Source organism: Ambystoma mexicanum, chromosome 11, assembly GCF_040938575.1.
Source record: "Ambystoma mexicanum isolate Mex_15411 chromosome 11, UKY_AmexF1_1, whole genome shotgun sequence".
Lineage (NCBI taxonomy): Eukaryota > Metazoa > Chordata > Amphibia > Caudata > Ambystomatidae > Ambystoma > Ambystoma mexicanum.
In genome coordinates, this window is record NC_090934.1 from 1,337,903,309 (window position 1) to 1,337,925,078 (window position 21,770).

The following is a 21,770-nucleotide window of genomic DNA, read 5'->3' on the forward strand; positions in this document are numbered from 1 at the left end:
CTTGTAGAGTCCACATTAAATGCATGTTTTCCTTGCACTTAAACTCATGTTTTTCTGATAGGTAGAATGTGTTAAATGTCAACTACTGTATTGAAAAAGTAATTAAATTGTCAGGCGCCTGGTGGCATTTTTTGCTCAGCTTGTAGAATACAGCATTGCATATGAATGTAAACAAGTACATTGCTTTTTCTATGCAGGGATTTCACCAGCTTGTTCATATTCCATTATTGAACAATCTCTTGTTATGGAAATTAAATGTGCATGCAAGTTATGGTTTTATATTGATCCACAAATAAAATGGCATTTTGCAACAGCCATTAGCTACATTACAACGGTGGCTCACTGGCCTGTGAAGCAGCATATTGTACTGAGACGTCTCCCATTGATCTTTTCTACCCAACAGAAAATGCATGTCTTCAGAAAGACCTTGCAGGCATTAATTTATCCAATTTCTTCAACCACCCCTCACAATTTTGAAGTCTGGACGGCAACTACCCCCACCTACTGCTACGAATGTGAAGGGCTGCTTTGGGGCATCGCCAGGCAGGGCATGCGGTGCACAGAGTGTGGTGTCAAGTGCCATGAGAAGTGCCAAGACCTGTTAAACGCTGACTGCCTGCAGAGTGAGTGTTTGTTTTTATTTCTTTTGTTTAATACTTTGTGACATATTGCAGTCTAGAGGCCGAAACTAAGACTCATTACCCTCAGGTCAGATGGGTTGTTAAGACACCTAATAAGGATTCTACTTACAACTGGCCATCGATCCACACCTGCTTTCTCTTTGTGCTCAAGACAATCTGGATGCAAAAAGTGTTCACTGCATTGCACCAGCTCGTGAGAATGCAGAGTATTGGAAAATGTGTCCAACAGAAGCATACTCAGATATTTGTTATATGTGAATATAATTTATGTTGGCTTTGTCTTACACCTTAAGTATAAGGAAGACAAATAATAAGAGAACCTTACAAGGTAAAATGTTTGCATTTTTAGATTATAATATTTTAATAATATGCACAATGTTTCTCGTTCAAACATATACTTTGCGAAACTCTGTAAACTATGATTATATACGTGATGCCAAATCATGTTGGAATGAGAGACAGCTGGTTGAAAAAAAGACTAATGTCTTCTTGATGAAAGATAACCATTCTTCTCACTCTGAAGCAAATGTACATTTAGAGCAAAATACCCCAGAAATCAAACTAGCATTATACCACCAGGGTAAAAGTGTTTTCATTCTTGTCAGATACATATCAATCACACAAGTAGAGCCACGTTCGAGGCATATGCAAATGAGAGTAAAACTAAAGTTCTCAAATAGAGTTGACATGTTATGTTACCGGGTGTTGTAATATCCTAAGCTCAGTTCAAGGTGGTAGTGGGTGACCGAGTTTGTTTGATTTCTTTGCAGCTGCAGAGAAGCAGACAAGGAAACCAGCATAGTTGCCATGTCCCTGGGAATGTTGTTCCAATATACACATTCAATGATTTTTTAATAGGTCTTTAGACAAGAAAATCATACTTTGATGTTCGAATAGGGCTTACCGAATGTATCACATCACGCTTCCTAATGGAACATCATGTTAAATTGAGCACTATATAAGCGGAGGCCAGAGCTGGAAATGGCAACAACTTACTCTGGGAAAACCCACTTCCCTTGAAAGGGGGAATAAGGAGTTATGTGGGTGGGTCTGAGAGGCAAAGCCCCAGTCCTAGTCGAGCACCACCCTATATCTGAAGGATCACACTCCTGGCGATTTGCATAAAAGCAAAGTATTTTGGGAACATAAGAATTACCACATTTTAAATTTGAAATATGTCTGTGGTAGTGACTCAGCATGAAACCTTTCTGGTCAAGTGTGCTGCTCTCTAGTCTTTTCATTTGTCTCAATACTCACCCTAACAGAAACATTTCTGTGAATCGCAAGACATATTTACCCAATTGGATAGCTCATACTTGATGTATGAGTACTTGGGCTTTTTCTGTGTGACGCTCATAAGGTAAACATTCAATCTTACTAGAGTCATTTGAAACCTGCTTGTGGATCAAAGCTCCCAAATTGGACCATGGGGAGTAGATATTGGCAAATGTTGGGTTAATCCAGTCCCAGGGTTTTGGGCCTCGGGATAGAATGGTGCTCAGGCAAGACAAGCTTTGCGAGAGGGCAGGTCTCTCTTGTTTTGGTCCATTTCCTACCCTAGCAGAATTGTATATTCTATTTGCTCATCCCCGCCTATCCTAATTGCATGACATCTGTTCTTTGCCTCAGGCTGCTCATGCCACAATATGTAAGCGTTAGCTGCCCAGTAACTGCCAAGCCAGCTGACATTCCTGCAATGCTTAGAATTAGTCCTAACCCCCCTAATGATCCTTCACGCAAGTATGGGACATAGCCACTTTATATAAAGGGTCTCTCTTTGCAGCTGGACAACCTTGTAGGCTTTGTCATTTCTGTGCCAACCAACAATTAAGCAATATAATCTGAGCAGGGGGGAGTATAAACTAGAAGCATGAGCAAAGCGAGAGCTTTAACTGTGGTCCTGGGGCATAACCGGACCGGTAATGCCCCCCTGCTCGGATTATATTGCTAAGTGTGCCCCGGCACGTTGTGTATTTTCTTCAAGGTGAGAAACGGTGTGTTAACCGTTTCTCAACTCGACAATAATTTACAAAAAAAGATGGCCACCATGGATCTGGGAAAAGGGAACTACATGTAGTCTCTTCTCCATTTCCATGGGGGCCATTTGTAAATCAGAGATGCAGCAGTGCAGGGTAAATGGGGTAGGGGTTGCGGGGTAAATATGTGGAAATGGCGGTTGAGGGATGTGTTGGCACAGGGGAGAACTGTCTGCACACACGGTGGGGGAAGATGACAGACTTTAGCTCCGAAGAGGCTCGGAGTGGAGGCTTTACTTTGTGGTAAAGCCCCATTATGATTCTCTACATTGACTGGGAGGCCGAACCCTCCCCCCTCACCTCCTCCCCCTCTGGATACTAATAGGCCTTAGAGACTCTGCAGCTTTATACAGCAGTAATTATAGCTGTGATGCTATAATGTCCTTTATAAACACCAGAAAATACTCATTCAGTTCTCCATGTTTTACTGTTGCCTTGCCATGTGCAAGTCATAATTCCTTGACCATCTCCCTGAAAGTATGTGTCCATAAAATAGCCTGGACACATGTGACATGCAAATCTGAAAACTGGCATGAACTTTGAACATATCCACTGATCCACCAGAAGCAGGTGCTCTTCAACCGTCAATGTCACAGTATTGTGTCAAATTCTCACCCTGCACACCTTCTTCCCCTGTGGTGCAGGGGGTCACTGCTAATCAGAGAGTCACCACTCAGCCTAGGGTTGTTGGTGGCAGGAATTAGAATGGCGACTGGTCATATTTTGCAGGGAGTCCCGTCATGTTAAATCATTGCATCAAAGCAGTTACAATATCAGAACAATCTAACTGCACTAAACAGTTGTACAACAGCAGCATATATGTGTATTATGGTGATGTAAAATTGCATAGTCCAGACATGACAAAATAATTACAAATAACGCACTGCTCTAAAATGTCATGCACCCTAAAATATGCAGGTTTGATGGCTAATTTTGATATGTGAAACAAAGTAATTGTGTAAAGCTATCTTTGTCCATTAAGAAATCAGAATGTAATCCTGAAATCCATTGCATGACAACAAGGACACACTTCAATTAACTAATCCGTTGTATCACTCTTATAATTGTTTTAAGTTTGGACTATTTTGCGTTGCTTAAGCGCCAACTATAAGTGCAAACTATTGCATTGGAGTAGAGATAGGCGTTGGATGACATCTAAGGCGGGACACACAGCTTGTGGTTGGTGTTTGGCTATTTACCCACCCATTGACTGCCCCTGGCAATGCTAATCCCTATAGCCATTTCCCTCAACTTCCTGCCCCTTTCCGTCCAAAGCACATCCTCGTGGGATCTTCTTGAGCTCATTCTATCAAGAGATAACAGCAAACATTAGCTTGTCACTGTTATTTCTATGCAGTCTGCTGTGAGTTAATGGTTTAATTACTCCTGCAAATGTCTACTTGAGTGATAAAAATGTCTTAACCAAGTGTGCCATCAGCCACTTGGTTTATCATGATGAATGATGATTGAACGCTCTGAGGCCCTTTGGCGATTTAGCGCTATACAAAAACCAATATAGATAGATTATTTATAACACGCTTAATACCCAGAGGTTTCTGAGCACGGACCAAGGGATCGAACCTATGTTACTCTGTGTTATTTTGCTTCCAAGACAAGCATGTTCCCCCTGAGCTATCCTCCCAAGACAATATATCTTTTTCATACACTGAAGTCCTGTTAGAAACGAGCAACGACAAAGCCAACGGCTTAGGTTTGAAGGATTAGATAGGCATTTGCCAGGCACTGCCATCTTCTGCCCAGGTAATCACACTATTTTCCATCTGCTGTAATCTTATGGCCAGGCAGAATCAATATGCCAGTGCCTAGTGAATGCCTGAACACAAGCCCAGGCTGTTGGCTTTGTGAATGCTTGTTTAATATATGGTATAGTTTGAAATGTTGGTTGGGCCAAAACATGTCCGATATCTTCAATTCTAGGCATGAAGTGTCTTTTCAAATTATATTTTTTCACATTTATTCTCAAGTGCAGGCATCACGTTGATAATTGTTCACTGATTTATTTCAGCGTTTTTACACCCACTTTGCACTTTGTTAAAATAAACATTGGATAACATGCTTGCTAAATATGTTATGACCTGATGTAACACACTTTAATGTTTGGTACAGATCTTCATTTTTGTGAGTGACAGATTTTGTCATACTGAGTGCCCATGATTTGTTCATTCTGCGCTAATTGTTTGGAACATTAGTCTCTCGAAAGTTTAAATGGAATAAAATACATTGTTAGTGAAATTGTAATTCATTTGGATTTTAATAGTCCATATTTTGCTATCCAAGCTGAATTATTTACCATTTAAGGTAGACCTAATAAGGCACAAAGGACTCACTTGGGCAGGCACTCTGAATGTTTGCTTCTCTAATTATCCCTGCACTGTTGACGTTTTTTAATGAATTGATAGTCTGCTTTTTTATGGAATACATTTTCAGCTTATCTCTAGCACTTTCTTGTGCTCTGCTATTTCACTTTTGCACGTTTACACCTTGGTCAGTTTTGTGCAATGGGGACTCACACCCGTGGGAACTAAGGTTTCAATGAGAACACACTTACATAGAACAAGAAAAGGTGATATTGCACACAGGAGCATTCATGGTTATCATGTTTTAAACTGTGCAGGAATATTTATGTAATGTAATCTTTTATTTCCTTCTGCTCTGGTTTAATAACAGAAACCAATCACTCTAAATCAATATCTAAATCCTTCTATTGCTTCATTGCATGCTCAACTTCCTTCACTGCAAGTGTACTATTGGTTTGCACAAGTGGGTCAGTGTCAGCACTTCCAAATGGCTGCTCCTCATTACACCATGTAAAGAACAACTGAAAAAAGGCAAAGCCAATGGGGAATGGGGACTTACCACCTTACTGCTACTCATGATCTGGTGCGAATAGTGCCAGACCGAGTAGCAGTAACTCTATTTGCGTTGGCGGTATGCCAGCGCATTTGCTGCCGGGATATCAATAACCTTGTGATGGTATACCGCTGCCATGGAACACAGCTTCAAAATACTCCACTCATGGCACCGTCCCCCGGCCACCTTGTCCAAGCTGTTTAAGGATGTATCCCCTTTTTGCCCTAGGGTATGTCATCGAGGCACCTGGTTCCACATGTGGTGGGGATCTCCGGTCATTCAGGTTTACTGGTCGGAACTACTCAGTTGATTAAGGATATAGAGGGGTATTGCCGTCCCTACTACCACTGGAAATCCTCCTGGGTACTCCTGTGCCGGAGACAGAACAGAACACATTCCCGAGGGTCATTTGGGCAATGTTGAGAGCGGGGAGACTAGCACTTGCCCAAAAGTAGAAAAGTGCCCTAGCCCCGTCCAAAGAGGAATGGCTCTGCAAACTTAGGTCGATTTTTACTTATGAAAAACTCACTGCGATAACGAATGATACTATGTAAGACTTTGTACAAGAATGGACTGCAGTTCTTCTCAACGAGGATTGCATCTCTATGCGTCTGTGAAATATAGTTCACAACGCTTCCATATCATGCCCCTCTCCACCACCTCCAGGGACCCAGCTTGTTTCCTAATCTGCTGATAATCAGGCAGACCCCACTATGTCAATTGGTATGTCTAATAACTAAATGATAAACAAATGTTCTCCCCGCAGCTATTATAGCTCACAAAACCTCAAAACCTGGTATGTTGAAAAATTGGGTGGGTGGGTGGGTGGGTGGGGTGGGAGGGAGGAGTTGGGAAGGGAGTAAATACTGAAAATACTGACATTCATGTTTGTTTGATGTACTGCTGGTGGGGATTGCTCACGCACCCTACCTTATATGGAAGATGTCAATAAAAAAAACAAAGTTTTAAAAAAAAAATCTTGTGATGATGCCCAATATCTTTTATTGTGAAAGCAGCCAACCTAGTATATTAAACATGACTGAGACAACAACCAATATAATGCTTTCATATGGTTCCAATGAAAATACTGTGAAGAAGATGATGACCAGGAGCATGATGATCACTCCAGTGAATCGGAGTGAACATTGTAGTCTTTCACTGCATTGGATTGGTCAAAGGGAATACAAAATAGTGGCGGGAAAGCAAGATGGGGAGAACCATCCGAGGAGCAGGAAACCCGGGAGATGCTGACACAGTAAGCAGGGAAGCACAGCAGGAGACACTCTGCATGGAGGCGAATGGGAGCACAAAGGTAGCCCAGGGGCAAGGAGCTACTCTGTCCGTTGCCTCTGGGCATCCCAAAGACGAAGGAGCTGCTGGAAGGAAGAACCACTGCCCGAGAAGGAATCATTGAATGGCAGAGCCACTGCCGAAGAGCAGAGATATCCGAATTCTGCTGGAAATGGAAAGCACAGCCCGAGAAGGAAGAAGCAACTGGTGGAGCCGCCGCTGATGTAAGAGAGCACCTTAATACTACCGGAGCTTTGCAGCTGTGCACCACCACTTGGAAGACACAAACCACACCACCAGGTATGAAGGCAGACTGAGAGGTGCTACAGGTCGGGAGGAATCAAGAGTAGCTAAAGAGTGCAAGGTAAGAGGGACTAGGTCCCTGGGAATAACAGAGAGAATATGAAACAAGTATATGTTTGGCAGGAGAGTAAAGCAAGCAGGCCAGAATTGTATTTCATGCCTGGGACCTGCACCCATATGAGAGCCAGAGAATAAGAGGGTCTGGGACCCTGAGAGAAACAAAGTCAGTCGTGAAGGACTTATATGCTTGGCAGGAGAGGAAACCAAGCTATTGCGAAACAGCATTGCTAGTCTGTGTCCTGCACCCATATGAGAGCAAGAGAGTAAGAGGATCTGGGGTCGTGAGAGAAACAGAAACAGTCCAGAAGGACATATATGCATGGCAGGAGAGGAAACCAAGCTATTGTGAAACAGCATTGCTAGTCTGTGTCCTGCACCCATATGAGAGCAAGAGCGTAAGTGGATCTGGGGTCATGAGAGAAACAGAAACAGTCCAGAAGGACATATATGCATGGCAGGAGAGTAATCCAAGCTATTGTGATTCCACATGGACCAGCACACATATAAGAGCAAGAGAAGAGTAAGAGGGCCTGGGACCCTAAACGCAAAAACAAATAAACAAGAATAAACCATATGCTTGGCAGGAGAGTATACAAATCTTGTGACTCTGGGACCCAAGAAGAGGAAAAGAGAAGTTTAGCAGCGGCCGTAATTTTATAGTTTCATGGGATAAGTTTGGCTGGAGAGTGAGCCAGTAATAACGCCTCGATGGATAAAGAAGGGCTGTTCACAGGAAAACTGGAAACGTTGGTTTTGCATCAAAAATCAAAGAATTACATACAGGGGGGGGGGGGCAAGCTCCTAGCTAGGAAAAGAAGAAATCCAGGAGAAAGGTGCTGACCCCTAGTCATTGGACTATTACATTGTGAATAAGGAAAATGTATTTTGTTTGACAACCCGAGACATTAGGAACTTTCTGTTGACAAGAACTGTCTTCATCACTTTAGTCCTGAATAATAACACCCTTGCACATTAGATTTCAGTTACTAGTGTTAGGATCAGAAGTAGGTTTTCTTTGGAAACGACAGTGACTGACTATTCCTGTGACATCCTGACATTTCTGTTAGATTTCTTTGAGGAAGGGAACATCTTTTTGCTGTAGGGAAATAGAGGCTGTTTTCCAACCCTTTTACTGGTTAATAAAAGTTATAACAAAAACTATGTCACCTATGTATCCAAGCCTTACATCTGCACCGTTACAGTAAAGTATAGTATAGCATTGTTATCCAGTCACAGCCTCATCTCAAAGATAGCCATGGTAGCCCAAAACAATCCCAGAAATAAAAAGGAGGTTTTATTTCCAGAAGTTATGTCACATACATGGGCGAGTACCAAAGGTTTCTGCGTTCCTTCTTGTTGCCCCATGTTTCTTGAGGAAGGGCAACTGTCAGGGTTTTCTACAACAGATGCATAACTATGGGTGTTGTATGTTTGCTGATTGTGGTTTCGATAGTTTGATTATTCCCCTTTTGCCGAGTGGGTAGGAATTGGAAGTTTTTGCCTCTAGAGATGCCAGTAATTGAGTTTCAAAAGGTCTTAATCATATTGAAAGGAGAATTGGTTCTGTCACTGGCTGGCAGACTACTTACATATCACATTTTCGCAATGTGGAACTACCTCAATCAAAGACGAGTCATCGAATCAGATCTAGTTTGTGCAGCATTCACCTTATCTCCAGAAAATATACTTGATCTTGTTTGGAGAACTGGTTTTAAAATACTAGTGATTTGTAAGCATAATATTATAGTTCCTCCTGTTTTCTTACCCAGTTTGGAAAGTATGCTGTTTTCTCTGTGAAGTTCTGCTACTTTTTATTTTTATTTTAGTGTTGTGCAGGAAAACAAAACCATGCGTACTTTCCTAAACACACACTCTGGGGTTCATCATGAGAAAGTGTGGGTGGAGGGGCCACTAATAATATACATTTAAACGTGCAAGACAGAAGACCCAGTATGAACTAGCAGCATACTGCACCCAAACATGCCTATCATTTGTACCTGTGCTGCGCGTTGTAGGACGGGACCACAAGAAAAGGTCCCACAGAGATGCTGAATGCTTTCTCACACCCTGAGCAGTAGAACCTATGTGTCACACAAGTAGGGAACTTCTACCCACCACTTGCCAGTTATGAATGGGCCGTACCTCTCTAGGGATTCATCTGCCAGCCATGACTTTTGCCAGTGTGGAAAGAAACATGCTCCTTTACAGAACAAAGTAATTTCACAATCCAGTTCTTCGCTCGCAGTCCACTTGTTTCTTCTTGTGTTGTCTCTAGACTTGCTCACTTTATTTCCTTTAATTCCAGGGGCTGCAGAAAAGAGCTCCAAGCATGGTGCTGAAGACAAGACACAAAATATAATTACCTCAATGAAAGAAAGAATGAAAATTAGAGAGACAAATAGGCCTGAAGTATTTGAACTAATCCAAGAGATGTTTCACATTCCGAAGGAAGACTTTGTACATTCCACAAAGAAAGCCAAGCAGAGTGTGCTGGATGGGACTTCTAAGTGGTCGGCTAAAATTAACATCACAGGTAACTAATTATTTTTCTATTTCATTATTGATGATGAAACTGTGGTCCATTCAGAATAATATTAGCTACAAACTATTGACACGTTTTCAATCATTTAGCTTGCTCCAACATGCGAAAAGATGATTGATTCAAAAGTTGCAAATCTCCATTTTTAGTTACTTATTTAGACGTGTGTGATTCGTGTGGTACCTGAAAGTATTGTGAACTCACATTGTACTCAGTTCAACTTTCCTATGCAGCATTCAGAGATGCATGTCAGAGGTTTGAACCCATATCAAACCCAGTCCAGTGGTGTAAATATGAGCTTTCAGGTGTCCACATCTTTCTGAAAGAGCATCTATTTTTCCTGAGTTGTAATTTAAGTTCAGATTAATAATTCCGCAATACACTAGCAAAACTTTATACTTGGCGGTTTGTAGTAAACAAAGAATACTTAAATGCTAATATTCCTGCTGTTTAATATGAAAGATTGCTAGTTTTAACCAAATTGCATTTGTGTTTGCATGGTGGTATATATATGTCCAATAGTGCTTGGCAAATATCTCTATATAATAAAATCAAGTTCATGATTTACACAAAGTGGCCAATTCCACATATGAATGAAAACATGCATACATGACAATTGGTAGCATGTATTTATAGGTCTTGATCTATAGAGTGAGCTTACTATTATAGAGTTTCACACAGCAATTCTGTATGGTTAAGTTGCATGCACCATTAAAAAAATCACATTGTAGGTAATTTAACTGTAGTCCCATTCAATCTGCATGAAACATACAAAAAAAGTAGACTGACAGAATATTTTTGGAAAGCTGTGTGTTGTTCCATTAAGTAAGAAGGGGCTGGGGTTTACCAGTGGGTCCCATATGTTTTTTTAAATTATTCGTTTGCATTAGAGAACATGTCACAAGCATGCTTTTGCAAACTTGGTGTTTACCTACCCAACAGTTTGTTTACAAATTACCTAAAGGTAGGTTCAAATATAATGGTGAAACCTGTTTACTCCATTGACATGCTTCTGGGTTTTTGGGAGCACTGACATTTCTAGACCAATCAGATAGACTGATTATATCCGAAAACATCACAGAAAAGGACTAAATAGTTCAGTGGAGTGTAAGAGTGCAGAAGTACGAGTCTGATGCAGTGGTGGCATGTTTGTTGGCAAAGACTTTTACTTAAATGTAAAAGAAAAGGAAATACATATCTTGCCCTTTTACACATCCTGTGCCCAAACCTATTTTTGTCCCTTACACTTTAAATAAGGAAAACTGGTTATCTCCTTGCTCCAGAAGGAGATTCCTCATGTTCTGGAAGCAGTGCCAAAATGTTCAATTCTCAATGTGAGTGAACCCTCAATTTCAAAGTTCTATTTTAAATGCTCCCTTCATCGTTTATCAAATACAGTTTACAGACTTAAGGGGGAAGCCTTTTTGCTGGTTTGCTTCCTTCTGCTCCCAAGCGTAATATCAGGTCCGGTTTACAATCCTGCCAGACCTGACTGAAGGCTTTCTGCTCACCAAAACACAATGTTCCAAAATCTCTCCAACTCTCCAATGTAGCATCAAGCCTGGGTAACTATCCTGCCAGACTAGATTATGTATTTTATAGTTCAAAAACATGTCTATCTCTTTGGTAAAGGGTCTGTGACCCCGCTCCTGGTTTCTTGCACTTCTTTTCCTCTTGTCCCAGATCCTTCTGGGTTGTGTCAGGTTCCCCCTGATTTGATTTGTTGCTTGTTTCTTTTTCCTCCGGTTTCTACACCCCTCTATATTCTCTTGTGGCCTCACCAATTCACTTCGGCCTCTAGCCAATTGATTATGCACTTCTCTGCACTTGTGGGTGTCCTCAACCCCTGTCCACTTCTCATTCAGGTTTCACCCTGTTCAATGTGTATCCAAGACAGTGATGTGTACTGGCAGGGCTTCCACATATTCATGTGGGTCCCAGGCTCTGATATTCTGTTTCTGTGGGACCTCCGCCCCTGTTTCACACACTGTCCAATTGACCAGATCTGGTGTACTACCCTACCAGGTACTGTTCCCCATAGGGAGATTGCCAAGGCTTGTCTCAAACTGGGTAATTCTCCCCCTATCACTTTTCGTCTCTCGGGAGGTTAGTATGTGCCTTTTCAATCTATCCAGCTCCTTCTGTATCCCAATAGCTGACCCATCCCTTCCCCTACCTTTGGGAAGCAGGGCTTTGGTCTATCCTGGAAGCAGAGCGGAGCTTCCTCATTGTTGCCGCATTCAGCGTTCTCTCCCCAGCGGCTCTGCAGTTTTCATCTCTCTCTCTCGCTGTTGTCTGCCCTCCTTTCTTTTTCTTCACTGGTCAGGCTTTCTTTGTTTCTGCTACTGACCAGGTCCCTGTTGCATGGACCTCCTGGAGAGAGTGGTCTCTCCTCAGCATTTTATCTGCCTCTTTCCTTCGGGTCACTTGCCAGAGAACCAGCGTCTGGTTCCTCACTCCTCCTGGTCTGGCTTGACGCTGTTTCCAGGCCTTTCTTGCTTTTTGATCATTGAGGCTGCTGTTAGTAAGCTGTACCGCGTAGATTGGTTCTGCTGTGGGCTTTTGCTTCCTTACCTCCTCTTCTTGTGTCAGTGATGTGTTGTATTCTAGCTGGGAAAGCCTCACTCTTCCTTGTCCCAGTATAATTACTCAAGTCATAAAAAACCTATGAAATTCAGTGAAGAAACGTTGTTAAAGGGACATTATGATTAAGTTGCACTAATAAAAACCTATGAAATTCAGTGAAACAACATTGTTAAAGGGATGTTAGGGTTAAAAGTAAAACCAAAAGAAAATGAAATTTGGCAGTTATGGTAAGCGAAGAAACCATAATTTGCGTCACCACCGTGCACTGCTAAGGCTAACACCCAGGACATCAAAGATGACACCACAAATGTCACTGATGAGCAACTTAACCATAACTACAGGGCTAAATATGGTGTAAATCTGTCCAGTAGTAGGCCAAAAAGTAGGTAAAGAAAATGTGTGATATCTGGGTCCGGTCCGCAGACTTAATTCCCTATTCAGACACACCGGCTGATTGGATGGTGAAAAGCGTGAGGTGCATCATATTTCTTGAAACGGTTGCCATGTTGGATCTGCGGACAGCCACCGCTGACCACTGTCAGTGCAGTGAGGAAAGGGTCTGGAAATTGCATTTCGGGTTACTTTGTGGCGAAAGGAGGGACTGCAAAGGGTGGGGGAGTGTAAACAAGTTAATAAGGATGTGATTTCCTGGGGAAAAAAAGTGGGTGTGCGTGCCGCCCAGTCCGTGGACACTGCGGTAGTCTGCGGACAGTGCTGAGAGCGAACAGTTTGGAAAACAGATTTGGGGTTATTTGATGGCTGAAAGATAGTGGATAGGCGTGGAAAGGGTAGGGGAGTGAAATAAAAATGATGTGGAGCTGTTTTCATAGGTAAAAAATGGGTTTGCAGATGCCGCCGAGTTAACGGTCAATTTTGGTGTCTGCGGACATCATTTGGATTGCAGGGGTTTGAGGGAGAGTTTTGTTATATAAGGGTGTATTTTACGTTATTTGCTTTAATTCTATTGTGGTGGTTGTGGCCAGTGGCCAGATTCTTCGGGGAAGAGCCATGCTCCCTAAAATGTGGCGACTGTCCACACACACTATAGTAATATTTGTATAGTATAGTATTTATAGGTACTGCAGGGGAGCATACCGTATTTGTAATATGGTGGAATGATATAACTGTAGTTCATATGGTATTTATTGAGGATAGTGCTAATGGAATATGTATTTGTTTATACTTGGTATGGTTACTTAGTTGCATACTGTAATAACCCTGGCATCTCTGGTTCTTTTTCTGTGAAAAAGAAAAACCTGTATAATTTGTTAAGCAGAATAGTTTAAAAGCTTTAATTGCATACCATTTTACTTATGCATTTACTTGTATTGACCCTCATAAACAGTCAATTCTATGTACTATGTTTGGTATAACATTAGTGTGTGCTACACTGTTGGTGTGTTGACATGAAGTAATCATTGGGTCATGGGGATGAAACATTACAATTATATGTGTAAGTGTGATAATATGTATGATTGAAATGTGTTGTAATTATGGGAATGCTTAAAGTAGTTAAATACCTGTTGGCATATTCTAACTATATTAGAATTTACAAAAGGTTTTGAATTAACAAGAACTGCGATGGCATGTTTGAAGTGTATTGCAATTAAGGGTATTTTTTAAATAGTTAGATACCTGGTGGTGCATTATAACTATCTAGACGTTTAATAGTTCTATTGTAGTATTATGCATGTAGTTAGACGCCTGTTGCTGTATTCTAACTGTTTATTGTGCTACAGTTTAGTGAGAACACTTTGCCTGGGGGAATATTAAGTAAGCATTTGTTAGATTTGCTGGTAACCTATGTTTTGGAGTAACAGAGGTGTTGTTGCATTTAAACCAACCACCTCTTTTTTGACATGCAGTATAGTGGCCTTAAGTGGTTTTGGCACCAGTGTTGTAAATTATGCCCACTGTTTTGGAGGTTTTCTTGCCAATAGATACCTGGCCGTGTGTAAAGCTAGTGAGCTTACAGTTATTTTTGGTACCATCTGCATTGTACCTGTCTTTGGGCCCTCTACTCTCACCATCCTGTGAGGCCAAAAACCTTGCATTCATCTTTAAGTCCTCTTCCTGTTTTATGCCTTATATTTTTGAGCTTTAAAGAAAACCCATGCTTTTAGCTTGACCTCCTTACAGGCATTGTACCATGCCTCAACTTCCCCCAGAAGCTAAAGGTGTAGAGCCCTGGTCCTGTGTAGGCTGGACTACTGCAACAGCCTCTTCCTTAACCTCCCCCTTTGTTGTTTATGCTCTTTTTTCGGCTAATCTAGAATAGGGCTGCAAGACTTATCCTTGGTCTCAAGTCCAGAGATTGTATCGCTGCAGCCCTAAAATGTGTACTTTGGCTTTTGTTAATTGAAGAATTAAATTCAAGATCCTTTGTATGATTGACAAGGCTTTCTGGGGCCTGGGACTACAATATGTTGAACTTGGTTTCCCTACGTATTGCCCTGCCCAGCGCCCTCCGCTGCTGTAACTGCAATACTCTGCTTGTCAAATGCTTTTTTAAACCAAGAGCGGGAGGTATGCCTATCTCTTCGGCCGCTGCCTGTGTTCGGAACAGTCTTCCTGCTCCTCTTATACTTGAGCTGGACTTCCTTAAGTTCCGTAAACTTCTGGAAACTCTGTTTTTGTGTTCACTTTTTACTTACTCCCTTCACTGCTAACTCATACTACTGCCATTAACACTGGTGACCTGGTCCCTCATGAACCTAAGAGGTTCCAGGCCCTATATCTAGTTGACACCAGTACACCCCCTCCCTTCAGCACTGCCCTTGCGGGTCTACCTCCTGCCGGCTGTGTACCGCACCCTTGGGACTCCTCTGGCAGAGCAGGCAGCTAGCGGTGTACCACCATGGCATGTCTTGGCACTTCCCTTTTGGCTCCTATCAGGACTTGGTGATCTCTACTCCTCTTTCCATTCATGTACTTCTTTCACGTCACAATGCATATGTGCATTTATAGCAGCAGTGTGTACAACTTGTTGGGATAAGCAAGGGACGTGCATATGCAAAGGATGTGTACAATATTTTTAAGTGGCAGTTGGTGTGTGGAAGTTTAATATGTTGATAGGGTTATATGTAGAGGTTTTGCAACTGATTGCTGGATTTATGTGTTACTGTTTGTAAGCAGGCAATGATGGTGTGTTACAAACATAACAGTAAAAAGTGTAGAAGAGCTGTGTTCTGCAATGGTGTGCACGTGCAATATGGGTTTTTTAATGATGCATGGCGCGGAGAAGGGAGTCCGGAGGCCATGGATAGTCATGAAGGTCCATGGATTATGTATGGTGTGTATTGCATGATACAGAAAAGTATTTGTGACACAAAATAGTTCTGTGCTTTTTTTCTTTTTCTCTAGTATTCAATTGTCAATTATTTCCATTAGCACAGTATACAATGCTGATGGGAATGTTGGAGAATATTATTGAGTCTAACTACTTTACTGAAAATGTAAAGTAGATGAAGTCTATAAGCTTATTTTTTACTTCTATTTTTCAACTATGAAAGGTGGTTCCTAAAGGAATCTTTTTTTGTGTTTATTGATTTTATTTGGTATTATTTTTTGCAGGCGAGGTTAGGAAGTAAGGTGGGGGAGGAAAATAAGTGAAGGGACACCAACCACAGATATGGAGGGCAGGTGGACCGGGGAAGATGTTGCACATGTGTTAAATCTAAGATAGGGGGCAGTGTTTCTCTTGCTCCTTGATTACAGCCTCAAAAGTACTCTGAAACTGCTCCTCACTGCCGAGTGGTGTGTTGAAGTGTATACAGAGTACTGTTGTCTTGGAAATATATGGATCAACAGCCTCTTTTATGGCTTGCAAGGTAGCTAGTGTAAGATTCTGCCCCACAGAATTAGCCTGTGTTGTGGTTGTATTGCTTGAGTAAGATTAGGGAGAGGAAGACAGCCTACTCCTTCTTGAAAAAGGAACACCCCTTCTGAGAGCATTCCAGTGGTTGGATTTGGTGTGACGGCTCATGAAGGTGGTCCCATATGAGTACTGCCCCGGTTGTCCGCCACTGTTGTATTCAGTTCATTTCACCTTGGTAGCCTTAGCCTTTGGTACACCCCAACTGTAGCAAACAACTGCCACACCCATGATTCTCACTGGGTGCTAAAGGTAGGCATTTCCTCTACCTCATCTTCCTGGTCCTTTTGATTGTGTTCTGCATTATTGCACTTTTTCCGTTGTCTAGGCCCTCCAGCTGCTGGTGGCTGCTGGGGAGGAGGCATGCTAATAGCTTATGCCATTTCTGAACATAATAAATAGCAGTTGTGCTAATTTTCTTGCAAGTATATGCTCTGTCCTAGATTGCAAATGGATAATAAGTAAGAATAGGTGTAGGAGCTGTGCAAAGGTACATTTTTAGCTTGAAACTTCCTAGGTCACCTACAATTGCCGTTTCAAACTGTTCGTGAAGCACAACCCCATTTGCGACATGCCAATCTGTTCTCAAACATCTCATCATGCGGCCCACGTGTGAGGTCACGTTTCACTGTCCTGAAATTATGCGATGACGTCAGGTGTTCGCAGATGTCAGCAAACACAAAAACAGTGGAAAAAATTGTAAAACATGTTTTTTCTTGTTAAACATGTTGTTAGAAGGTGGGGAATGGCTCAGTTTTAACTCCAAACGTTGTACCTTCACCGTTATTGTTGCTATATTGGGGGTAAGTATAATATTAGGAAGTTGTTGCAAAGTAGGGTGCACTGGTAAAAACTAGGGGTGCACCGAACTTTGACTTAAAGTAAGTATTCGGCGGAATTCCGGTTGACAAAAAGCTATTCGGGCTCCCGCCGAATCGTTTCTTGCTATTCGGCTCTTGCCGAATACTTTGTCATTCTCATTTGAATGCAATGCAACAAGAACTCAGAAAGGCAAATATAGACTGCAGTTTACAAAACTGAATAGAATTAGACCAGAAACTTAGCCACAAGACAGCCACAAGACCAGACAAATTGCTATCACACAGCTGTAAAATATCTTCTATTGTAATCCTCTGTTTAGGGCATGTTTTGTTATAGATTCTTAGACATAAAAAGTGCTCACCTTTTATACTTACCAGCAACAATACAGGAACATCTTTTCTTTTGGTGAATGTTTATATGCAACGTGTGCTTTAGTCAGTTGGAAAAGACAAACCGAAAGAAATGTGCATATTTCACTTTAGGATACATTCAGTTCCTAGCATGTCACTTCCCATTGCGTACGTCATAGTCCCCCCCCTTTTTTTTTTTTAAGGACATGAGTACTGAGTTTAACATTATCTGATATTTTATCAGGAATAAGGTGCATATGTTTGTGTATTGGCGAGAAGGAAGTGCAAGGATAAGTGGAAAGTGAGCAGCATTTGTTCCTATGGGCAATGCCCATGGAGAAACATTCTGAATTCACAATAGGTAGTGGAGACCAGCAGGACTCGTTTATGTCAGGCAGAGTAATATACCTCCAACAAACAGGCCTCTCAGAGGAATTTATGTTGGGTAATCTCTTCAGTTCAGAAGTGGCTCAGTGTGTGACAATGGGTAAAGATAGGTCTGAGGACTCTGTAAGAGACAGTCAGAGAGCTATGCTCTGTTGGTGGAATGTGTAGGATGTAGAGTTGAGAGAGCAGAGAATTCATGGGATGGGCAAAGTCAGGGCCAAGCCTTAGAGTCCGGCTTGTCTCCAAGTGGCAAACGTGGGCTGAACCGGCAAAATTAGCATGTAAGTCTTGGAACCAAAGACACCATTGCTGACATTCTGCCGGCATACAGTGCAAGCCCCCATTACTGGCATCCTGCCTCCCCAACACTCCCACAAACGTCCTACTTGTGGCCCTGCCATCCTCTAACATAAATACCATACATGGCATTCCACTTCCCACCCCAACAACACAAATCCCCTACCTGGAATTTCGCTTGCCTATCCCTACTAAACATAAATCCCTGTATGGCCTCACATCTCCCCAGACCACGCAGAGAGACAACACCCTTCACCTACTCAGAGCAACCAGAGCCAGAAAATGATTCTTATTAACCAGGAATAAAGAAAACTATCAGCTAGTAGTGATTAAATTGTCTTTTTGTTCCGCAAAACATCTGACTTTTCCTCTGAAATGTTTCCTTTAAAGCGTTTTTAATTTAGCTTGGCTAGTGGCAGTGGGTTCAACTCTGACATAAAGCAATTCTCTAATGAGAATGTGCATTTGTGGCCTTTCTGTCTAGTTGATATATGAAAGGGATTTGAATATGTGCTTTGGCTCTCCTAAATGTTAAGCCCCTTCACAAGCTTGTTATTCAAAATTAGCATTTTACTCTTTTAGGCAAACATATTAACAGCTGGTCTAGCTACTGCCAAGGTGACAAAGGAACAGACCAGGCGGAAACATAACACCTTTCCATCAGCACAAGTGATTGTGGACTATTGTTTACTCGGAAATGGGTGAAGGTCATAATAGCTGTTTAATCACTTCTAGCAGCATTTGAATGCAGGGGTAAAAGGGATACTGGCGGTGCTCAGGAGGAGGGGCCAGGTGTCACGCAGTGCGCGCCACTCACCTGGTCTGGGGGTCGGGGTCCTCAGCTGCGGCGGACTCCCTCCTGGAGATTGTATCCGCGTTGGCGCCTTTCTCCTTGGCGTACCGCGGTCCGGGCTCCCGGCTCCCTGGGCGCGGCCATCTTGAATGTCCTGCGCATGCGCGGAACGTCAGTATCCGACGTTTCGCGCATGCGCAGTGACAGCGGCTTGCGTTCCAAGCCTCACTTTGGTCCCAGGCTATAAATAGCCTTCGCAGACCCGGAAACGACGCGTCTCAACGCGGTTTGTTCCGTGTACACGCTCCAGGAGCCCAACTTTGCCTGAGTCTCTGTTCTGCTCCTGTCCTGTTCCTATTTCTACCTCGTGCTTAGCCCAGTGCTCCTTATCCTTTGCTGTGTTCCTTGTGCCCTGCCCTGTCTTGTTACTTGCCCCTTTGGGTTCCAGTCTGGTACTTGGTCCTTGGGGTTAGGTAGGTCCCTGCCTGGGTTCCTCTCTAGTCCTGCACCATTCCTTGGTTGGGAAGGGGTCCGGTCCTGGGGGGTTCGTTCTCTTCCCCAACTCTTTCCTTCCTCCTTGAAGGGTCTGCCTCCCCATTTCCTTTTCTGCTGGTCTTGTGCCCTGCCGGTATCTGTGCCATTACTACCACCGAGGAATTACCGAAGATCAGTCCCTCGAACTGCTGGTACCGAAGTGGACTTCACCTGGCCTTCTCTGTCAGTGTTTACACTGTCCTGACGTCACGCAAATACAGAGAAGTGCTACCCGTGACGTTGGGAGCTGGTTCAGCTCAATCCTGTCGTTTATTGTCATGAGGGTGTTGGGTCGGTTCCCCGCGTTGCTCTTTCTTCTTTGCGAAGATCCATCGACAGACTGGCAGCCTCATCTCCTCGCTCCCCAGGAAGAAAAAGGTAACCAGCGATCTCGTGACGCCTCTTATAACAGATTGAGACACCTTTCCTCCAGCTCTGACATGGCAGACATGCAAGAACTACGTGAGGAAGTACGAGCCATGCGTCTCGAGATGACCACCCTGCGCCAGGAGAATGACACTCTCAGGCAAGCAATGGGTCGAAAATTGAATTTTGCTCCACATCCTGAGAACTCTATGGCCCACACAACTCCTATGAAGTTCGATGGTGATCCTCGTCGAGTGGCAGAGTTTTGTACCCATTGCCGGATTCATTTTCAGTTTCGATCAAGCCATTTCAATCAAGACAAGGCCAAGATAGGGTACATCCTAGGTAACTTGACCGGCAACGCTCTAGCTTGGGCTGCTCCCCTGGTTTCCGCCGATAGTCCCTTGTTGAGTGATTTTGCTGCTTTTGAAAAAGCCTTTCTGCATATCTTCAAACCACCAAACCTGGCTGCCGTGGCCCAGAACCAGCTGATGGAAATCAAACAGGGATCTGGTGACATCATTAACTACATTAGTCGGTTTCGGCAGCTTGCAACTGATTCCCAATGGCCCGAAATCACTCAGAAGACTTTGTTCCGTCGTGGGTTACGAGACGAATACAAGGATGAATTGCTGCATATTCCTGAACCAGAAACCCTACCCGCATTGTTGGATCAGGTCCTCCGTATCGACCACAGACTGGCTGAAAGGAGAAGTGAACTTCGTCGAACGGAAAGATACCATCCGGGTCTCTCAGTACATCCTTCAGGATCTACAACCCCAACTGACGCGGGTCCTGAGCCCATGCAACTAGGAGCTATTCGCGGACCATTATCTGAGGCTGAGAAGAAGAGAAGACGTCAACAAAACCTATGTCTGTATTGTGGAGGGACTGGACATTATCTAGGTACCTGTCCTCTACGTCCCTTGAAGAAGTCGGAAAACTAACGGGCCCGCTGTGTGGTGAGAAGGCAGCGGTGGGCCGTTTTTCTGATTCAGACCTTTCTCCAATGCACTCGGTGCCCTTGTTGGTCATGGAAGTCGGTTTTGCATGGCAAGGGAAATGCATTACGACCAGGGCTCTTCTGGACTGTGGAGCATCGGGCAATTACATTGATGCCTCGTTTGCGGTTTCCAATGGGATCCACCTGTATCGCAAGGAACATTCAGCAGTGGTTGAGGTAATCGATGGTACACCATTGTCTTCGGGTCCTGTGTGCCAACATTCCGGTCAGTTATGGCTATCAGTGAAGAACATCTTGAACGGATTTCGTTGGATGTGATCAAGTCTCCCTCCTTCCCGGTAGTGCTCGGCTTGCCTTGGCTGCTTTACCACAATCCACAGGTCAATTGGACTTCCCGAACCATGGTCTTTTGTTCTGCACGTTGTTCTCAGGAATGTCATCTTCGTGATACCCTTCCAGCGAAATCTGGTTTGGGGCTACCCACTCCTGGAAACACCTCTGTCCGCCTATGTGTTACTCAGTCCATACCTCAGGAATATGCTGAATTTCTCAAAGTATTCTCCAAACCGGAAGACATTCCATTGCCTCCTCACAGACAGTTCGACTGCTCCATTGATATTCTGCCTGATGCAGTCATTCCTCATGGCAAGGTTTATTCTTTGATGCAATTAGAAAAGGGTGTCCTGCAGGAGTACATCGTGGATTGCCTTGATAAGGGCTACATTGTACCATCTAAATCCCCCGCGGGATTTCTGCTTTTCTTCGTCAAAAAGAAAGAGGGTACTTTGCGCCCGTGTATTGATTATCGCCGGTTGAATGAAATCACGTGCAAGGACCGGACCCCCTGCCACTCATCCGGGACATCATTGAATCCTTGAAATCTGCTCAGATCTTCACCAAGTTGGATTTAAGAGGAGCCTACCACTTAGTGCGGATTAAAGATGGTGATGAGTGGAAGACGGCCTTCAAAACACCTTTTGGGCATTACGAGTATAGGGTAATGCCGTTTGGACTCTGCAATGCCCCGGCAGTCTTCCAACGGTTCATGGATGTTGTC

General features: G+C 43.2%; 1 protein-coding gene across 1 annotated transcript in view; it reads left to right on the forward strand.

Moving 5' to 3' along the window:
* The window catches only part of UNC13C (unc-13 homolog C), a 1,404,640-nt gene that overhangs the window by 439,660 nt on the left and 943,210 nt on the right, over positions 1-21,770 (forward strand). Inside the window, exons 8-9 of the mRNA XM_069624856.1 lie at positions 404-623; positions 9,507-9,734. Of these exons, the coding sequence (XP_069480957.1) occupies positions 404-623; positions 9,507-9,734 (448 nt within the window). The remainder of the gene's footprint in view (positions 1-403; positions 624-9,506; positions 9,735-21,770) is intronic.